Source organism: Acanthopagrus latus, chromosome 17, assembly GCF_904848185.1.
Source record: "Acanthopagrus latus isolate v.2019 chromosome 17, fAcaLat1.1, whole genome shotgun sequence".
Lineage (NCBI taxonomy): Eukaryota > Metazoa > Chordata > Actinopteri > Spariformes > Sparidae > Acanthopagrus > Acanthopagrus latus.
Window position 1 is genome coordinate 14,601,751 of NC_051055.1, and position 19,930 is coordinate 14,621,680.

General features: G+C 42.5%; 1 protein-coding gene across 4 annotated transcripts in view; it reads right to left on the bottom strand.

Annotated features, from left to right (window-relative positions):
- Positions 1-2,511: 2,511 nt before the first annotated feature.
- ptprub (protein tyrosine phosphatase receptor type Ub) overlaps positions 2,512-19,930 on the bottom strand; it is a 175,054-nt gene continuing 157,635 nt past the window's right edge. For all 4 annotated transcript variants that reach the window (XM_037075201.1, XM_037075200.1, XM_037075199.1 and 1 more), the window contains 9 exons: positions 18,212-18,328; positions 17,190-17,344; positions 16,488-16,623; positions 15,642-15,791; positions 13,066-13,380; positions 10,237-10,362; positions 6,942-7,099; positions 4,708-4,843; positions 2,512-4,591 (listed from right to left, as the gene is read on the bottom strand). In XM_037075201.1, coding sequence (XP_036931096.1) covers positions 4,529-4,591; positions 4,708-4,843; positions 6,942-7,099; positions 10,237-10,362; positions 13,066-13,380; positions 15,642-15,791; positions 16,488-16,623; positions 17,190-17,344; positions 18,212-18,328 — 1,356 coding nt within the window. In that variant the 3' untranslated portion in view covers positions 2,512-4,528. The remainder of the gene's footprint in view (positions 4,592-4,707; positions 4,844-6,941; positions 7,100-10,236; positions 10,363-13,065; positions 13,381-15,641; positions 15,792-16,487; positions 16,624-17,189; positions 17,345-18,211; positions 18,329-19,930) is intronic.

Consider the following 19,930-nt stretch of genomic DNA (forward strand, 5'->3'; position numbering starts at 1 on the left):
GTTAGCTAAAAGCAATAGCTAACCTTTAGACCTAAATAAATACATTGTTAACAGTTAACAATTAGCTTAAAGTAATGGATAAATGACCAAAATAGTAATAGTAATGGATGTTTAGTTGAAATGTATAATTAAGAAATTAGCAGTTATATTAGTGACCTAATGGCTTGATTGTCAAAATAGTTAAAAGAAATGGATAAATGGTCTAAACAGGTAGCTAAATGTAATGGACAATTAGATGGAATGATTATCTATTATCAATAGATTTACAGGCAAAATAGTTAGCACTAAGTGATGGATGCCTTGTAGGAACCACTATTTTGCAGCAGTCGTCAGCCCTATCTCCCTCCCCTTCCTCAATGGGCTGACACTGCGAGTTGTCGACTCTCACTGCCGTTTTACAGAAAATACACGAGAGTATATCTTGTGCGAGACTCACCGGGGAGATTGGGGAGAGGCCGACATCCATCGAGCCTGTCAGCGGAGGAGTATAAGACAGGAAGCCCGGGGAGAAAAGACAAAACCCAGTTGGATCTTGGCCCGGTGATAAGTTACCGTGCACACGGCAGTCATTACACCACCAGAATTAAATGATAAGATTCCAATTACCTGCTAATTTAAAACCACCAGTCAAATATGAGTAGTAAAGGATGATGGAGCCGGCCACTAAGGATTTCACGTTGTAATAGCTTTTCTGCAGGTGAAAAAAAAGTAAATTGAGAAAATCGTGCAGGTATAAATGACCTGCCTTCATTGAAATCTCCTGATCTATGTCATGTTCAATCTATAATGCCTTTTCTGCTCCTTCTCGGCAGCATGACGAATTAAAAATCTCATCTGAAGAACACTTTCCTTTTACCATGTCTGAACGTTTTGTTTGTAACCCCGAAACAACTTAAAAGTGCCCCCATATGGCCTCCATTGTCCTCAGCCCAACAATAGGGGGTCTTGTTCTCTAATTAATATGGCATGTCCCTCCGCTTAACACTGGATCCGTTTGCAGGACTGCTGCATTATTCAACATAGCCGTGGGTGAGAGAGGAAGTCTGTGGTCTGGAGTCACCTTACTCCGGGCAGAGCAGCAAAGCGAGGGAGATGGAGAGGGATGAGAGGGAGAAATGAAAGTGATGGAGGAGGGATTGAGGATTGTGGAGGTGAGTGGAGGGGACAGAACGAGGCTGGGGGGGGGGGGGGGGGGGGGGGGGGGGAGAAGGGGGACAGTGAAAGAAATAAGGTGAGAGATTAAAAAGAGGGGAGAGATCAAATGGTCGATGTGGTTCAAGGCGAAAGGGAGCTGCTAAAAGAACACATCCGTGTGAGGAACCGCAGGAGGGTCAGGGGCTTATAGACAGGAAGTCCATGTCCGGCTGACAGTTTCCCTGCTTCTGCTGACAAACCAATTATAAAAACCACACAGATTTTTCCAGCTGTGTGTGCATTTCTGACAGAGCATCCAGTGATAAGTTGACAAAGACACATCTCTCTCTCTTTTTTTTCCCCTTGTTCTTTTATTGTTGATAGCTGTTATTTCTCCAGAACAAAACCCCATTTTCCTCACCCCAAAAATACATCCGTCGTCTCTGTCCCTCTCGTTAAATACACACCTCGCCCCCCACCCCCCCACACACACAAATACAATGGTCAAAAACACAGTAGTCATGTACCATTGGTTCATACAGAGACAACACACGTGAAATTAAACGGCACTCTCGGGGGCAGCTGTCGCCACACGGAGAGCCGGTCATAATAAAAAGCTTTGGAATGGTAAAAGTACAATGCACTCGCACAGTCGTGGCTGTTGAGAAACACTGAAAGCGGCTGAAAATTAAACGACGTGGATCAGGATATTGTGAAATGAGCTGAATGGAACGCGAAGCGGACAATGGATCCATACGTGCTGTGACGGACATGTTCTGACGCTGGAATGGACACTCAGGGAGACTCGGCTGTTAAAAGTTCTGGCAATAAACTCACAAAGAAATGGTCATTTACAGCACATTCACCTTCGTGGGTTATTTAGTGGTTACGTACTGTACGTCTTTACTCTCAGCAAACATATAGCATATTATTCACATAGTATTCACAGAACATAATATACATCTGTATGTACACAGTCCTTCCACCATCTTCCAGAAAAAGTGTCCAGGCACTTCCTCCAGTGATCTGGCATCAGATCACCGGCTGTCTGTAGCTACCTCAATACTTCATCCTCATTTGAAAAAAAAAAAAAAAAAACACACAAGCTGCTCTATCGGTCAACCTGTGGGAGTCTGGTGATTGCGGTGCACTGTTAAGATTCCTCACGTATATACTGGCCCTCCCACCTCAACCAGACTGTGAGCTGCAAACTAACAGCAGTAGAGTTCGCCTAGCTGCCATTTCTCAGTTTTCCGCGGGCTTCAAGGTGCCTCTCCTTGTTTATTAGGGCAGGTCCTGGAGTGATACCTCGACTGCCCCTCTTGAAAACCTGCACTTAGGAGGAGATATGGTGGAGCATAACATATTTTTAAAGGGTAATGATGCAGTGTAGAATTTATATTTTTTGGGGGGTCTGGGAAAGAGAAAAAAAAGGGAGAGAGAGGAAACAATAGAAAAAAAGAGGATTACTTCCTGTCTGTGTGTTTGGGTGTTTTTAGAGAGTGGTTTCAAAAGCCGACTCGCATCAATTACGTGCAACACACATGCCAACCTGCCTGAGCTTCTCCCATTGATTCAGGCATTAACACAGTTCCAGTGGTCTCCAGGCATTGGCCAGTATAGATAAAAAACAGTGGATCCTGTTTGTCCATCAAGTCGGTGATAGCTAAACAGCAGGGCCTGTTGGCAGTTGGTTCTCCATTTCCTCCTGTTTAAAGCTGCATTGTGTAGTTCTGGGGAAGAAATTTCAACCAGAAGAGAAAAATCTTTATCGAATAAACAGACCCTCTCTGAATTAACCCTCTCTGTTTTCAAGACTGAATAAACAAACTGACCTTAAAGTAAAACACAATTTCAGGCTGTTTCATTCTGTTTATAGGTGGCGGACCCTACCACCTTCCTAGCTTCAAACAGTGTTTAGGGGACCTTATTTTCTTCTGAGAACAACTTGTTATTCAGTCATGTATAGAGTTTATATTATTACGTCACTAATATTGTAAATATAAAAATTCAGATTTTTTCTCTAACACTACGCAGTGCCCCTTTAAAATATTTAATTCAAGACTCCTCCACCAACCAGTTCAGTAGGGAGCGTTGACAAAATGTGGTAGTTTTTTCCCCCTTCTGCACAATGTTATGCACAATGCCCTTATTTATTTATTTGTTTGTTTGTTTGTTTGTTTATTTAACAACACCAGGAACAACAACTAATATATGGTGAAAATGTAACCCCCTACCTGAAAGGGTTTTTTGATCAAATCCAAACTGGCTTAGCTCGCTTCAACGGTTCACAGTACAACCAAATGCCTAAGACAACAGGATAATAGACTCAAATCTTTAACGCAGCACTGCTTTAGACACCACAGCATTAATGAAACATCACTTTTCACACCACCACTATGGCATGTCAGTACATCTCTTACAGTCCCCCCCCCCCTTGCCCTGCTCAGTTGTCCTTCCCGCTAGGTATAAAATACAAACAATCACTTTGGAAGCGAGAGCATTAGCTGATGCAGTACATACTGTATGTTTGTAGGCATATATCAAGATGAAGCAGTAAGAACAAAGTAAAGAGAGGATTCAAGTCAATCAATGGGATTGGCACTGTGACAATAATGAGACGGGAATCTCCCATGGTGGCACCGGGCCCAGTGCTGTGGTCCCTGGGTACGCCCACCTGTAGCACACATGGTAATCCAGCACAAACATTATGGCAAAAATACAAGTCGCACTACTGTACAGTTTCTGCATCGATACAGTTGAGCACTGGGCTGGTCTATCCTAATGCTTCAGGTCTCTTTTGTGTACCAGTATGACAACCTTTTCAGATCCATTCAGTGCTCTGAATAAATCTGTCCTATCATCAGAGAATAAGGCAGTTTATGGTATGGTAGATAAGTCATGCCACAACCACGGTGGACTGCTGCTGTATGTAGCTCTTAAGAGAGAAGAAAAATGCCTCCACTTTGAGATAATTCTGCTGTTACTCTGGAAATCTCATCCAGCCCCCTTGCTGTTTGAAATGAAACGATGAAACACAGCCAAGGTGACCTTTCTTCAAAACAGACAGGTCCATTTTGTAGCTCAGATATTGTTTTGCTGCTACAGAAACCCATGAGCACAAAAGAGCCTTAGTCCAGAGGCAAAGAGGACCGAGGAAAAGCACAAAAAATATCAAAAGAGATAAACATCACCAACAAGGAGGAAATCACAGCTGTACATTAAAGGTTAAAAGTTAGAACCACGACCAGGTTTTCTTTTTCCTCTCCTTTCTTTGCAGTCCGTTCAATGCCAAGTCCACAGGTCCAAACATTAAAGTAGAGGGCTCACTAGGTGGCCTCAAAATCGAATCTCCAGCGCATTGGATCCCGCCGCTCTGGTAAACATTTAGTTGCTATCTATCATCAAAGCAGTCCAAGTACTCCAGGACAAGGTCATAGCAGAATCGATACTGGTCCTGGAGAAAAATACAATATTCTCAAATTAAAAAGTGAGATCAGGAGAATAATAACAGAAAACGTCTCGCATCTTCGAGACACACTCATTTCAGTTTTTATTCACAGACTCTCTTACCAAGGACTCCACCATGTTGGGTTTGCAGTTGCGTAGAGTTTTGACAGCATAGAAGATGTCCACCATGTTCTGGTACTGGATCATCTCAAGGAGGATGTTGCAGGCACAGAAGGTACCGCTGCGGCCACCGCCGTTACTGCAGAGGAAAAGACGTGTTTTGTTGAACATCTTCAGCAGATTGCCGTAGCTTTTTGAGTTCATTTAAAAGCAGGCTTTATCCTTTTATGTTGAGTTGAGCCATGCTGGCAGATAATTCATCAAAAGCCAATGTCTCAAAATCTATTCAACTGTGATTCATGTTTCAGTCTGAGTGAACTGTGATGACTCCAATGACCCCCAACCTAAGTGTGTTAGCAGGCTGATGTTAGCAGTTAGCTTAGCGTGAGGCTCGACCGATAACGGATTTTTCAGGGATTATTAGAAATCAAAGAGACCAATAAGTCATTTGTGCACTTCAAAATGTTTTTTTTACGTTTGTGATTAGGAACTAATCTAATTAATGACATGCTCTGTGAATAATTCATCTAAATGAAATCGCATATATAACCTTTTTTTTTTTTTTTTTGCATCATTTAGTATTTTTGGATACAACTATGTTTCACAGTAGTGGTGCAAAAGTTGTGTCAGGGGACAAAATCTGTAAAGCCGCTGATAAACTTCCATCGCCTGCCACCAAAATTGCCTGGCAGTCCATCGCAATCCATTAAGCAATTGAGGTGGTTAATCTGTCACAGGCCTACTCAGTCTGCATCTCAACGCCTGTGCTCTTGGAGCATTAGTGGCTGTAATAGGTCTGACCTCCAAGCTCACTGCTAAGTGCTTTACTTTGACATGATATTTAAGGCAACTAAAGTACTTTCAAGTACTCTAGTAGTGTGCGAACTCCTCAGTACAGAACGGTGAACGGTGCTTCTATGAATGGTTCCATCTGAATGTAAATTCTTTGTTCACTGTCATGTGCCTCCATCATGTTTACAAAGCTACTGTGCACGGTTGCATGTTCGGTGACGTGTGGGGTCAAGTGGTATTAAAGCGTGTCATTAATCTACATTACTTTTTGTATAATCAATTTTAATTAACATTTTATTAAGACAGCGCTAGTTTGGAATGTATTAATACGTTCTCCCTGTTATGACCTTGAGTGGGAGCATCATGCAATCCTGATCCTGTCATGCAGCATGTAAAGCAGAGTGTACTGCATACGTATTTCAATATATGCTAGTGTATCTCCAATGGGAATAAGCCTCCTAATATGTTTAACATGGTCGAGGAGACAACAATAAGGTATAAGCAGCTCAGGATCTGTGTAATCTGATAACCCTGTTTTTGTCTTCATGCCACCTAATGAAAAACAGACATCTGATACAGTTGATGCAGCATGCGCACGCAATATCTAGATACAAAAATAGCGACATGGGAAAAGCTGTAAGGGAAGAAAATTGAGCAATAACAGCGCAGTGTGGCATTTCTTCGGAAATATTGTCCTGGTCATCATAAATGAAAGGCAATATCAATAAACCAGCGGAGGACAATCCACTTCCTCTCTCCTGAGACAGACGCAGGGAAGGTGGGTACCGAGAGCCTCCGCAGCGTATACAAGCAATATTAAGGTAATCAATCGTCGTCAGTGCTTTGGCAGTCTGGATTTACTGTAGTGAGAACCATCGCATTCTGTATTAAGCCATAATTGATTTGATCTCCATAATCTCTTTCCCGGTTGTCGTGGGTAACACTGTGTGACAGCGCTGAGTGATGTGCTTTTGGATGGGGGCGGTAGGGATGAACGTGTGATGGGTTGGCAATGAGCTGGACGGAGCCATTCATATTCATCAGCGGGCGTGCGCTCCGAGGGCTTAGGACAACAGAAGAGCGTCTATGCCACACGCTGCACTACAGCAGCAGGGCACAGCGCATTAAACCACAATTTGATTTTCTACATTGCAGAACCCTACCTTGGAAAATAGTTTGCACTGCATCTTATCGCATCAACCACCAGGCAAAAGCCCCATGGAGACAAGACATGACAAGTGTCTCCCTGATTCACTGTGTTTTGAACAGACAGGTTTTCGTGATACTCCACTTTGTGAACAAGCTTTTGGTTGAAATGCCACTCCTCAACAGCACAGACTCACCAAGACCTTTTTCAGAAGGGGGACTTGGAACGCGTCTCCGCCTCGTCTCCTCTTTTCTATTAATTTACAGTACACGACGCGTGCTGCTAACAGATTACTCACAGGCAATGGACGACAGTGCGTCCTTCCCCACACTCCCTCTGCCACTTGTGCACTTGCGCCAGCAGGTTGAGGAAAGCCTTCTTGGAGTCGGGAACATCTCGATACGCCGACCAGCGCAGGAACTGGAACTGACACACCACCAGCTGGCCCTCTTGGAGCTTTGGAATGCAACAGAAAAAAAAAAAAAAATTAAACACATGCAGTATGATTGTACTGTACTGTAGCGTGTGGGTGAGCGTGCTCTTGTGTGATACTTTTTTTTTTTTCTGGTTGTTTCAGTATTCTGCGCGTGCCAGTTAACACCCGTGTTTGAGTACTCCCCCGGCAGTGTGCTGGCGCTCTCAGCTGTGCTCACTCAGCAGACTGACTTTGAGATATATGGGTTTGCAGGTGTAAGTGGGGCCCCGCGCTGTGTGTAAGAGAGGTCCCTGTGTGTTCATAACCTTGTGCTGTAGAATCTCACCTAATACTTAAGGACCAGTGGAGAACTGTAAGTCATGCAAATTGGGCTGGCAAAGACACCAACGATGCATGGAGGAATTGGCTCAGCGGAGGTGGGATTTACACAGTGTAGTTTTTTTTTTCCTTTCTGCTCTCGCACCCAGCCATACATATGCTTACAATGCACTTCCTTTGACTTTTACTCCCTCCCCTTGTATATCATTGTCACACATAGGAAACACACACACTAATTCACAGAGAAAGGGCCAGAGAGAGAGAGAGAGAGAGAGGTGTGTGTGTTATTTCTGTGTGATTTGATTCCTCTCATGCTGGGTTAAGTTGCCCTCTCCTTGACAGCGGCGTGCACTGAGTCAAAAAAAAAAAAGTGCCGGAGGTAGAGAGGGGAATGACAAGGGCAGTCTACAGGGGAGGGGAGGATGCCAATCAAGAAAGGAAGTTCTGGGTGCTGCCTGTCGCGCTCTTTGTAATGGCGGCGGGGGGGAAACGGCTTGCATACAGATTCCTTTAATAATTGGTTGACAGCGATCCTGAGCGGAATGCATGCATGCGCTTATGCAAATGTTCCTGTGCTTAAACCGTACCTGCGTGCACACGCACACACACACACACAATCAACATGACGAGGCGTGTGAAGTCAAAACGATTCATGCATATGCACACAAAAAGTTGAGGAAAAGCGACCGCGCATCCCCTGTGCTCCCTTTACCATGACAGAACTGTCGATTCCTTTATTTAGCTTGTTTCATGAGGTCATCCTAATTCTCCACATGCCAGGTTCTTTCTTTTTATTTTCGTGTATGTGTCAAGGTTTGTGAGCGTATTTAAAGTGAGTCGGTTTTGCAAGTTTGAAAAACAGGATCCTGCAACTGAAAAATATGGCATGCATTATGATGATGAAAAGGAGGGGGACCCTCTTTAGTATGCCAACAGGCGCCTAAGAGTGGAAAGACGCCTATCTAGATAATGACAAGAAGAAATTGAAAAAGGGAGAGACTGACCTTTATTGCATGCATGTCAATGGTTTTTCTCTTGCATGTTTTTCCATAGACAGTTCTTATTATATGTATGACTCTCATGAGAACACTGGTTGCTCCGGTTGAATTTTATGGACGGCTGAACATCAAAACAAGTTCCTTTGTAATATGTATGATACAGCCTATGAATACGTTTCTTACAGATCCGTCATTGTGCTCTGTGCAAATCTCCATGCTACACTTTACAGTGTATTTATTTTAGAGTGTATTCATTTGACAACCTCCTCCGACCCATGAGAAATGCTGTTGTGTATGCGTGAGAAAGCAATATAGACAGAAAATGACAGAGAGGCACATGTTGTAAGGGTTTAAGGATGAGTTCACCCAAAAATGAAAATTCTTTCATTATCTATTCACCCTCTACTTCTGTAGTTCGCAAATGATTGCTGGAGATTTACAACAAATAAGCATTCTCCTAAACAACATTTTAAAAAAATGATAAAACAAACAACTGTAATAACATAAAATGGCTCCACACAACTGGTCATCATGGCACAATCAAAGTCTCCGGATGTCGTGAGATCTCACATTGATTTGAAAAGCAGTCATTCGCACCCTTTTTAAGCCAAAGTGGCTTAGCAGCTGCGCTAAAGCCCGCTCAATAAAAACCTAACCAAAACAAATCAATCAATCATCATGCAGAGCCAGAATTCAAGTTTTTGTGGCGTCTTTTTTGGACATCATTTCTATGATTACTATTGATGTCTGAGTGACATCCTGACAGGGTTAAAAATTAGTTACAAACATGTATTACATGTACATTTATTTTCAACTTCACTTACAGACGTCTGGAGAACAAAATTAAACTATTTATGATGGATGAATTTTACTCCATGCAGCAAAAGTTCCAGGATGGATTCAAACCCAGAGGCTCCACCACACATGCTACCAGGTGAGCTATTCATCAGCTTTATTAAATTCCATGTTTTGGTCATCCAGTCTTTGAACATTAACCTACAGAATGGACTTCAATAGTAAACACTGAAAAGACTGCACAAAAACTGTTCATGGCTCTTCACTGAACGTCTTTTCAACATCTTTTCAACTTCCTCACTGCACTGACGCCTTCTGGACATGTATTTAATGACTGAATAATATTAGATTAATATTTGGATAGACTTTGAAGGCACACTAAGTAGTTTTTAGAGAAGAAATTCAAAGTTAGAATTGTAATATCTACAATATTAATGAGGTTATAATACAAACTCAGAAAAGATTTAATCCATGAGTGAATAAACAAGCTGTTCTGAGGAAAATAAGGTCCCCGGAGCACTATTTGAAGCTAGAAATGTGGCAGGGTCCGCCACATATAAACAAAGTGAAACAGTGTGAAATTGTGTTGTCCTTTAAGGTCAGTTGGTTTATTCAGTGATTTGGTCATGAAAATGAAGAAAGTTTGTGTATTTAGTTTGTTTTGGCATAAAAATAATTAGTCAATGAAGATTTTTCACTTCTGATTAAAATGTCCTCCCAAAAACCATGTAGTGCATCTGTAAGCCTCTGAGTTTGCGCACATACTGCACAAGAAGTTTTACATCACTTAATTTTAGGTACGCACCATTTTTACCAGCCGAGTGTGTAGAAGTCTGACTTTGAGGACTTGTGCTGGTTTTTTAGATGCACATTACAGCTGCTAGCTCTAAATGTACTGTAGGTAAAATGTCACATCTGAATTACCAGCGAGGAAAACAGCTAATGCATTTCTAATGAGTCTCAAGTTATCATTTGTGAAATACCACTGAGTGGAACAACATGTTCTGTGCAGGCCTTTTTTTTTTTTGGGAACCACAGTGACTCACCCTCGTTACGTTCTTGACCCGAAACAGACGCGTAATGACGTCCTCGTCTGCTGACATGGACAGAAACTCCACTTCCATGGGCCCGTACTGCTGTAAGCCAGGCTCCGGCCAGTACTGCACACATGGCTACATGTGGAGGGGAGATCAGAGAGAGAGAGAGGGGAAGGGGGGGCGTTATCAGCGATTTAATGTGGCACGTACAGTACTCTAGTAATCTTCAGTAGCTGAGGCCAAAAAACTGCCTTTGCCCTTGCTTTAGATTATCAAAGAAAAAGAAACTTTAAGAAGTTGAAATGATGAAATTAGGCTAGTGTGTGTGTGTGTGCGTGTGTGTGTTTGCTTGCAGTGGGGGGTCAGGCAGTAATTAAAAAATGAAGAGAATACGGCTGAAGACACACAGCCACACTAGTATAACACTGTAACAGGGATGACAAAAGTGGTGTTAGCGTGTGCTGACAGAGAACCGGAGGCCTTACAGTGCCGAACTGGTGTTAATAAGGGGAGAGAAGCAGCGTGCGGGGCGGGAGAGATGTAATGTGCTTTGAGAGATTGCAACAATAGGGAGACAGACTACTCCAGTGCCACGATTGAACTCTATAGCAGAGTTCATAACAAGATCTCGCAATGAACAACTTAAAGTGGCGATAACTCAATTTTCAGGCGAGGCAGAGAAGGAACTGCATCGCACTGGAAGGAACGGGATGAAAATACATTTAAAGGCAGAGGATGAAAAGTGGAATTGAACAGGGCTACCTACAACTTCTTTTCTGTTTTTTTCTGTATTACCACACTACACAGGGTGGTAAAAAAAAAAAAAAAGAAGGACCAGCTCAGAAACCTCTTATTCATGAGCACATCAAACTCCACTTAGAGAGCCAGTCAAGGTCTTAATATTAACCGGTACTGATTTTGATGAAAATCTTTCAAAAGGTTACTTAATGAAATACTGGCCGAGGAACATTGTTACAACAGGTGCATGAAGGCAGACAGAACAATATAGGCATCAAAATAATTATTTCTCCACCAGAGGGTCATTTTTCAAGAAAAATGTTAAGGAGTGATTTTACAACAATCTGAAGGTAGACCTTGCACCAAAAACATTCAAAATTTAGATAAAGCACCTGTTTTCCAAGGCTCTGATACAACACAATACATATTTCACTTAGTTAATTTTTAAAGTTGGACTCTGCAAAGCTTGGGAATCTTGCATTTATGGCCAAAAAACTAAATCTAGATTCTGTATAAGCCATTATCTCCAGCATCTTTGGGTCGGTGATCTGCTCATTATTTATACAGTTATTAATTATAGAGGTGTGAATACAAGGTGATATAAGATTAGGAATAGGTACTTGAGGTAGTAACAGTTTGTAATAATATGTCGATAAAAGCTGGGTTGAATGAGAATTCTCAGAAAAAAAGGCATAGATTAATACCATCAGAGGTTAAGATTTCTTCAGGGTCCAAGTCATTGGTCTTTACTTCTCAGTGTGTGGTGCGCCACAGGGATCCATTTTGGGACCCACCTTTTTCCCTATTTTCCATATTGTCCTTCTGCTGCATTATAAGACGGCATAACATTTCTCATTTCTTTCCATTACTGCGTCGATGATATCAAGTCATACCTGTCCCAGCATTGCTGAATTATTCAGCAGCATTGTCAACTCCGCACAACTGTTTATCTGCAATTAGGGACTGGATGTCTGCCAAACTCTACAGCTAAAGTCCAACAAAGACGAGATCTTAATTATTGGCTGAACACGTCTGTAGTGAAGTTGTGCCAGCTCTTGGCTCCATGACAGAGGATGTTGTTCCTTCTGGCAAAAAATGAGGAGTTATATTTGATCAGAGCCTTAGCTCCCTTATCCCCATATTACAACTGTACGCTTATCAAGTTCCACTTCTACCACCTGAGAATTATCTGAAGAATTAAAACAATCCTGTCTTTAAGACTATCACACTATTTTACACACTTACATTTCAATCACGCTTAATTATGTAATGACCTATTCATCTGCCTTAACTGCATAACTTCGGGATGGCTCGATTTCCTGTACAGTTTGGTGCCAGAATCCTGACAGAAACTCTGAGATATAATTAGATTTCTGTACCCACACTTAGAATAGACTTTAGGATCTATTGCTGCCTTTTAAATCCCTCTTCAGTATGGCACCTGATTGTCTAGTAGAGCCCTTAAGTCCTTATTTACCAGCTCAAGTGCTGCAATTGGAGCTCTGACTAAAGCCAAGGCTTTAAAATCTTCTTTTAAAGAGGAATTTAGGGCATATTCTCTAAGATGTCCGTTCTAAGTGTTCCACTGTATATTTAACTGAATCTTGAACTTGAATCATGTGTTACGTTTCCACTCATTACTACAGCTATTTTAACAAGTGGCAAAGATAGAACAGGGAATATTGTAGTACAGGAAAAGGCATATGCTGATGAGAAAAAGTGGGACGCCAACAAAAAGAACCCTGAGATGTGGCTGGAGGGTAAAGCGAGCCTATTCTCCAGAGATGTAACGTGAGGAGGGGAAGGAAAAACTGGGGCGGGTGTTATCTAGTCATGCCTTGAGATCAATGTGGTCAGGGATCAAAGCCCAGCAAAATGGCATGAAGGAACTAATCCCGAGCAGAGTGAGATACAGAGAAAGTGTAGGAAAAGTCTCAAGTAAAGTTCAGATAACCTCGAGACTGAAAGTAAAAACTAGTACAGCAAACAGCTCTTGTTTGAGTGAACTCGAGCTTTTTTTTTTTTTTGCTGCGTCTCCCTTTCATCGTAGTGTCCAAGAAATCAATGGCAATAAAACAGTATATGACACTTTGACCTCACCCAGGCAGAGTTCGACTGGTTGAGTTGGTTGAGCATGACCACGGCCGTGCAGCCGTAGTCAAAGACCAGCCTCCAAAAGTCGGCCGTGGTGCCCGGCAGCGGGTGAGGGGTCACAATAAAAGCAGCCTGACGGTGGAAACTGTCGGCGAGAGCGGCGTTGACGTAATTGTTGCTCTCCCCCTCCGTCGTAACCAGGAAGGCCAGGGCGCGATCCGGCGGCAGAACATCCATGCTGCGGTTCTTCTCTCGGTTCCTGGGCAACAAAGCGATGCTGCACTCTTCCACGTCCAGGTGGGGGGTCACAGAGTTGAGCGTCTGCAAATAGAAACGTTAAAGAGGTGAGATGGAAGTGAAGAGGACGTCTAAACGGTGGAGAAGACGTGAGGAGTGTTGAGACACAGCAGAGGAGTCAAAGATGTTACGGAGGAGGAGGAGGAGAAAAAGAAGTGGATCAGAAGGAAGGAGGGAGGACTGGGCAGAGGACGCCAAGAATAATAATGTAAAAGGAAAACATCTTTAATATTCTGAACACCGAGTTGACAAACCGATTTTAGGGAATAAACGATACATTAGACCACGAAGTTTACATTTGAATAATGAAGTCTAAATTAAATCTCAAAAGGAAATGCCGCATATCAATATTCTTTGATGAACCCTCTGTTCATTTGGCCGTGATTACATTAGGCAACGTGGAAAGAAAAAATATGTGGATCATTAATACAGGGCATCAATAATAGATCTGTGACTTGCTGATCTGCTACCGGTTGGCTGGTTGCCTCCTGCAGGATGACAGAGTAAAAGGCAAACATAGAGCTCACTGGGGCAGCAGAGAGGCTTTCAACGACAATGTCAGACGGATAAGTTTACAAGATCAAAGTGGGGCTTGTAACATTTGGCTTTATGAGGAACTAACAGTTTGTAATCACAGTGTCGCACCTACAGTACAGTCCCCCTAATTCTGAGCAGTGCATTTGTCATAATTCCTATGGATAAAAAATGAAAAATAAAAAAATAAACGTATGAAATTAAATGGAGAGCGTGAGTCTTTTTCGGAAAATCACTTTGAAATGCTAAACCTGGAATCAATGTGGCTGCTACGGCAGAGGGGAGGCGGGTGAGGCAGGTAAAGCATGTGGGAACACAGCAGGCTCTCCTCGCTCCTAATCACCATCTAATAAAATGTTCCGGAGCTGCAATCCTACGAACCAGGTAGACGATTTAAGTGACAGTGATGCCGAATCAAAAAAAAAGGCAAAAAGGGAAGCCAACGCCATCCTTCACGAACACACGCGCATTTACAGACACATACATGAAACACAAAGAAACACGTCCATTAGTCTGTTCCTCTCTGCACTCTCTGCTGTTGATGTCTGTGCTATGAAGTACATCATTTCCACAACAGAGGAGATGTACTCATAGTGCATCGTTTGTCTGAATACCAAACAGGCTGTTTTAACCTCAATGGGCGAGTGTCAAGTACACAAACAGAACACAGGCAACACAAATGTGCCGATATGCTACTCGCACAGTCACTTGTACGTGTGACTCTACCCCCGTCCAATGAGGGGATACATTAGCTTTAAAGGGTCAATTTGAGAGATATGGCCAGAATTTTAGTTAAATGAAATTCAACAATGACCCAACATTATCAGCAGATTGTGAGGAAACTGTCTGTTTATAGTCTGAAGTTAGCATGCTAACCAGTTAGCCCCGCCCTGTATCATAATACCCCTCTGTACTGGCAAAAAGCAGGAAGTGTGACAGCCCCAGCACTTTGAGCTCAGCACAAGATCCCGTCTTAGTGGATTGAAGAGAATGAGATTGAGAGGAGGCCAATTCTTACAAGTTGCACCTTTAAGCAACGTGTAAGAATAAACCCACAAAAATTTCAAGGATGTGAAAATATTCCGGCACTACACACTGTTTTTTTTCTGCTGTCCCTGTCTAGCACGTCTTCTTGTCCCTTGAATCCCAGTCTTGGTCAGAGCCACTATAAAATAACCTCCGTATCCTATCCTATCAAACTGGCTGTTTGCTCCAAGGTTACCTGAGATACTTTCTCATGACAGACAGTCGCTACAGCCAAAGAATGTTTCGGAGCTATCTTCCAGATTCTGGACATTTCTTACAAACTGCTCCTTTAAATTATCAGCAACTATCAATATTACTCCTGCATTATTACAAGTAGAAGTAACGACAGTAGTGGTATCACTAGTAGGAAGTAGGTACATGCAGAGGGAATGAAAGTATGTCTGTGCTGTTGTTTGTGCTACGATAAGAAAAAAAAAAATGCTGTATTAATAGTCCTGCCTGGTAGAACTGGTGTTATATTTGTTGTGACTAAAAGTTACTGAAGTTGTTAGAAGTGCTTCTAGGATCCATTAAGGTAAATGAAAGAGTTTTGTTGATATTTAATGAATTGCATTATAAATGCAAATTACAGTGTGTGGGCTGTGTAATTGAGAATGTTTGCATGTTCCAGGATTTAATAGCTGCATATCAGAACAAAATTAAACTGCGCTTAGAAAAGTTGATGGAGGTCACGATGCCGCCGTCCGGCGCAAAAAAACACTGACCTGAAACTCCTCCCGTAGCTGAGAGGAATTACTCTGAGAATCCACGCGCAGCATCTCTTTGTAAGTGACCGCAAACTCGTTCACTAAGATGGCCGTCTCGCCGCACAAGCAGGCCTCCAGAATGGCGTCGTGGATGAAGATGTACTGCTCCTGAAAGCACGACGGGTAACACAATTTCAGTTCATGCATGTAGTGGGAGCGTGTAATTCCGCTGCAAGCACCGGAGCAGCGATTACAAAGGAGGCAGCTCGTGACAGAAGCCGGAACATATGTAGATGTAAATAAACAATCAAACAGTATGAAGAATGGAGGAGCATTTCTCATAACCTGCCTCGTTCTGAATTAAACATGCACTATAATGTTGGAGGTGTATCAAAGCTGTTGGGGAATAAATAAACACATCTAAGTAAACAAACACATGCGGTGTGCATTTAATTAGAGCACTCCTGCAAATAACTACAAATGTAATAAACAGCCAAGTCAATGTCAGATTTACATAATAAGGGGTGAATATGTTAATTATCTTCACATCTAAAAGAACAGCACGTGCCGGCGCAGCACACCGCGAGACAATGTGAGTCTTTTCTCTGAAACTATTGCGATGACCTTTACCTAAGTCCCAGAGGGGGAGTACCGTGATAACACCCCCCCCCCCCCCGCTCTCTGAATTTCCAAACAACAGGAGGGAAAAACAAATATTTAAAGCCCGACTCTCCTGAAGTTTTCCAGCAGAGAGCGAGGTTACCGTATTGTGACCGGTGATGTAACCTCCTGAATATGTGCGAGACAAATTCGACTTGCGTTTTGAATGTGAAGCAGCTCCCTGGCTGTGCAAGGTGACCTGACCTCTGTCTGGATCATGTTGATGCGGCGAGAGCAGAGGGTTTTGACACAGTTGTAGATGTCCACCACGCCTTCGCACTCGGCCATGTCCAACATGACGTCCAGCACGATGTAGCAGCCAGTGCGGCCCGCCCCCACGCTGACACACAAAGGACATGTTTCATCAATCAGGCATGTCTTAAAGCAGTGAGTGAAGACATTTACCGGTTTGGTAAAAATGTTTACACTAGAATATGTCAGAGTATGTATTGCCAATGTGCAAGGTATTATTACACTATTTTCTTATAAGCCGTGTGGCATGAAATGACTGAAAATCTTGTTTTATCATTTTGGCTGTGGCACTACTGTGATTTTCAAATCTGAATGAATGGACACTTGAGAAAAGGTAATTGAAGTACCCTCTACTAATGGTTTTCAAAGTCTTGATTAATGAAAGTTAGGTTTGCATGACTATTCTTAAATTCCTTCCGTCTCCCAAAAGAGAATATTACATCTTAGTACTAAGACTTCCTGGACTCAAATTTAGCTGGTTTGGACTCCTTGGCTTCATGTCTAAATGCTTAAGAGTTTTTTTTTTTAATAGATCCAATGACCACGTTGTGACAATAAAGGAATTTCAATATTCTAATAGTTTAAAAGAGATTTTTTTTATTTATTTTGTTTTACAGCCCTACAGGTTACAACAGTTGCTAAGCATCACATTACCTGCAGTGGACCACCACCGGGCCGGCGTCAGGGGGTGTAGAGGCTTTCACTCTTCTTATAAAGGCCAACAGTCCAGTGGCGTGATAGGGCACCCCGTGCTCAGGCCAGGATGTAAAGTGGAACTGACGCACCTCATGCTTAGTCGAGTATCCTCTCTGTCACCAGAAAACAGTGCACATTAACATTACATGTAAAACACAACATTTACGTGGCTTGCATCCGAACCAAAGTAGCCCACAGGCCCCGTTTCAACCAAAACACGCTCCCATCCACTCAGAGACGTTTCCCTCCGTGATAGATGTGACAGATTTTTCGGTTCAGTGTGAGGACAACCCCAGACATTATTTACGCAGGGTGTTAGGTCTTCTAGGACAGTTAGGCCTCCGGGCATCACATGCTAGCAGCAGCTGCCGTGTGACAGACACGCGGAGAGGAATTACTGAGGCTCTCGGAAGCTCAGGGAGAGCTGGGAGGTCTCTCCTCTCTACTGGGAGGCTGCTGCAGTCACACAGCAATTTCTCCCGCTGAACAGAAGATGACAAAGTGAAGCGACGCAGAGCAAAGATTTGTTGAAGACAGAAATCCAAAAAAAGAACAGGAAAGGAGCTAAGAAAAACAAGCTGTCACCAGCTCCTAAATTCATGCCGATTTGAATAAGCAGCAGCGCGTGCCCATGGAGAGCGACTGTGACAGTGTGATGATAATGCTGTGTTTGTGCCACTGTCACCGCGGCACTGTTCTGAGCCCCTCCAGTGGGAGATTCCCCCGGGAGATTGACAGGATGGAGGCCATCAGGGGCAAAACACTGTAACAGCTATGTTCGAAAGATGGCAGGGGCATTCACATAGCTGCTGGTGTTAATTCCTCTCAATTTAACACATGGCCCCTCAAACCAATCAGCTGTAAATCCTGTCAAGTATCTAGTACCCTCTATTAATGTTCTAATTCTAATTTCAGGAATATCACAACAAGAATTAACAGAGGCAAAGGATGGCAAAAACATAGGTCGTGGATAAACGTACCCTCTCCAAGGCGAAGGTGCGCACTGTGTATTCAGCCAGCGTCTCCGTCTTAAGCAGAGTGATTTTGATGTCGCCGTACATCTCGCTGTCATCGGGCCAGTACTTACAGCATTTCACCTATTAAAAGAACAGTAAGGCGACAGAGTTGAACTTCATGTTGACGTTCTTGGAAAATGTTCCAGCATGAGTGCAGAGAGTCCTTCAGTAATTCATGTATGTGTGAATTACTGTAGGTCGCTTTGGACTAAAAGCATCTGCTGAATGCCCTAAATGTAAATGTCAATGTAAATGTGAGGTGTTACATGAATAAATGTGTTTGATAGAGTCTCTTGAAGGTCGAGTGTTTTTCTCCCTCCAGCACAAAGAGCAAAATTCTGTTTCGTTTCAACCTGTTTTTTCACGACACAGTCCTCTGAACTCTCATTGTAGTGATGATAACTCTAACTTCTAAACTGGTCAGCATGGTACACTCTAAAGCATCCAGCCATTCACAAAATATTATTCTTCCCTCAAAAGAAAATGATCTTCTCTGTGACACAATATGATCCAGTGGACTCTACAAACAAAAATGGCTCCAACCAGCTCCTCGTTCGAAATATCTCAGGCTCAGAGTAACCAATCCAAATATCCTCCAGTGCCTCCATGTGATGGAGCATTTTCTCTAAATCTTCTTTAAGAGGAATACCTTATAAATTTCTTCATATCACAGGACAGACGCCTGATGAATTACTTCCATGTGATGTGATGCCCGTCATTCTCTTCTATTAAATAATGCTGTTTGGGTATTTCAAGCTGCTATGTTGTGAACTTAAAGCTCCCCTCCAGTCAAAAATTTGATTTTTTTTGTTCTTGTACCAACAGTCGAATGTTCAAGCTTCACTGTGTAGAATGACGTACGTGTGATGTTTGACATGTAAAGGCTGCTTTTGCTTTCTCCTGATGGAGTTATAGTGAAAGGCAGTAGGGGACAATTTGTCCCTGCTTTGGATTTCTATGGAAGTCTTCGCCATCATATCATCATAAAACCAGAGCAAACACATAGCAAGATACTGTAAGATGTGAGATATATGACAGTAAGGGTGTCATGATATACTGATAGTGCCAAAACGTGGTATCGTCATTTTGCTAGCACACATGTGATATTATCAGGTGAACAAAACAGCGCCTCTTATATCTTTTCTGTTTCTTTCAATTGTTGCTTGATAGTAGGTGGTCGAAATGTACCTTTACACTGATTGCCACAAAATGGAGTTACTGATTAGCTACTACCCACAGTGTGGTGACAGGTGAAAATGGGACACTGCAAACACCTGGAGAAGTTAGCTTGCCAGTGTGGACATTCAATTTTAGCGACAGCATCAATCTCACAAAGTTCTCTCTATATATATTGCAATAATACTGTTATTGTGAACTCTTTTGGCCACAATAATCATATAGTGAAAATATGATAACATGACAGCTTGGTATCACACGAACAATTGCAGCAAATGATTTGACAGCTAAGCAGATACAATATAACCCCATAAGCTCATTCATAATTAGGTAAATATAAGTTTAATAAAAACATGAAGTACTTCATTTGCTGGAGCAGAGAAATATTGGTGTGAAATGTAACAAGATCAGAATGTACAGAGGTTTCGCTTCGCATTGTGTGGAGGAACAAAAACATGCTGTTCCTCTGCAGAAATTTCATCTCAGAAGGGCAAAGAAAAGTGCAAT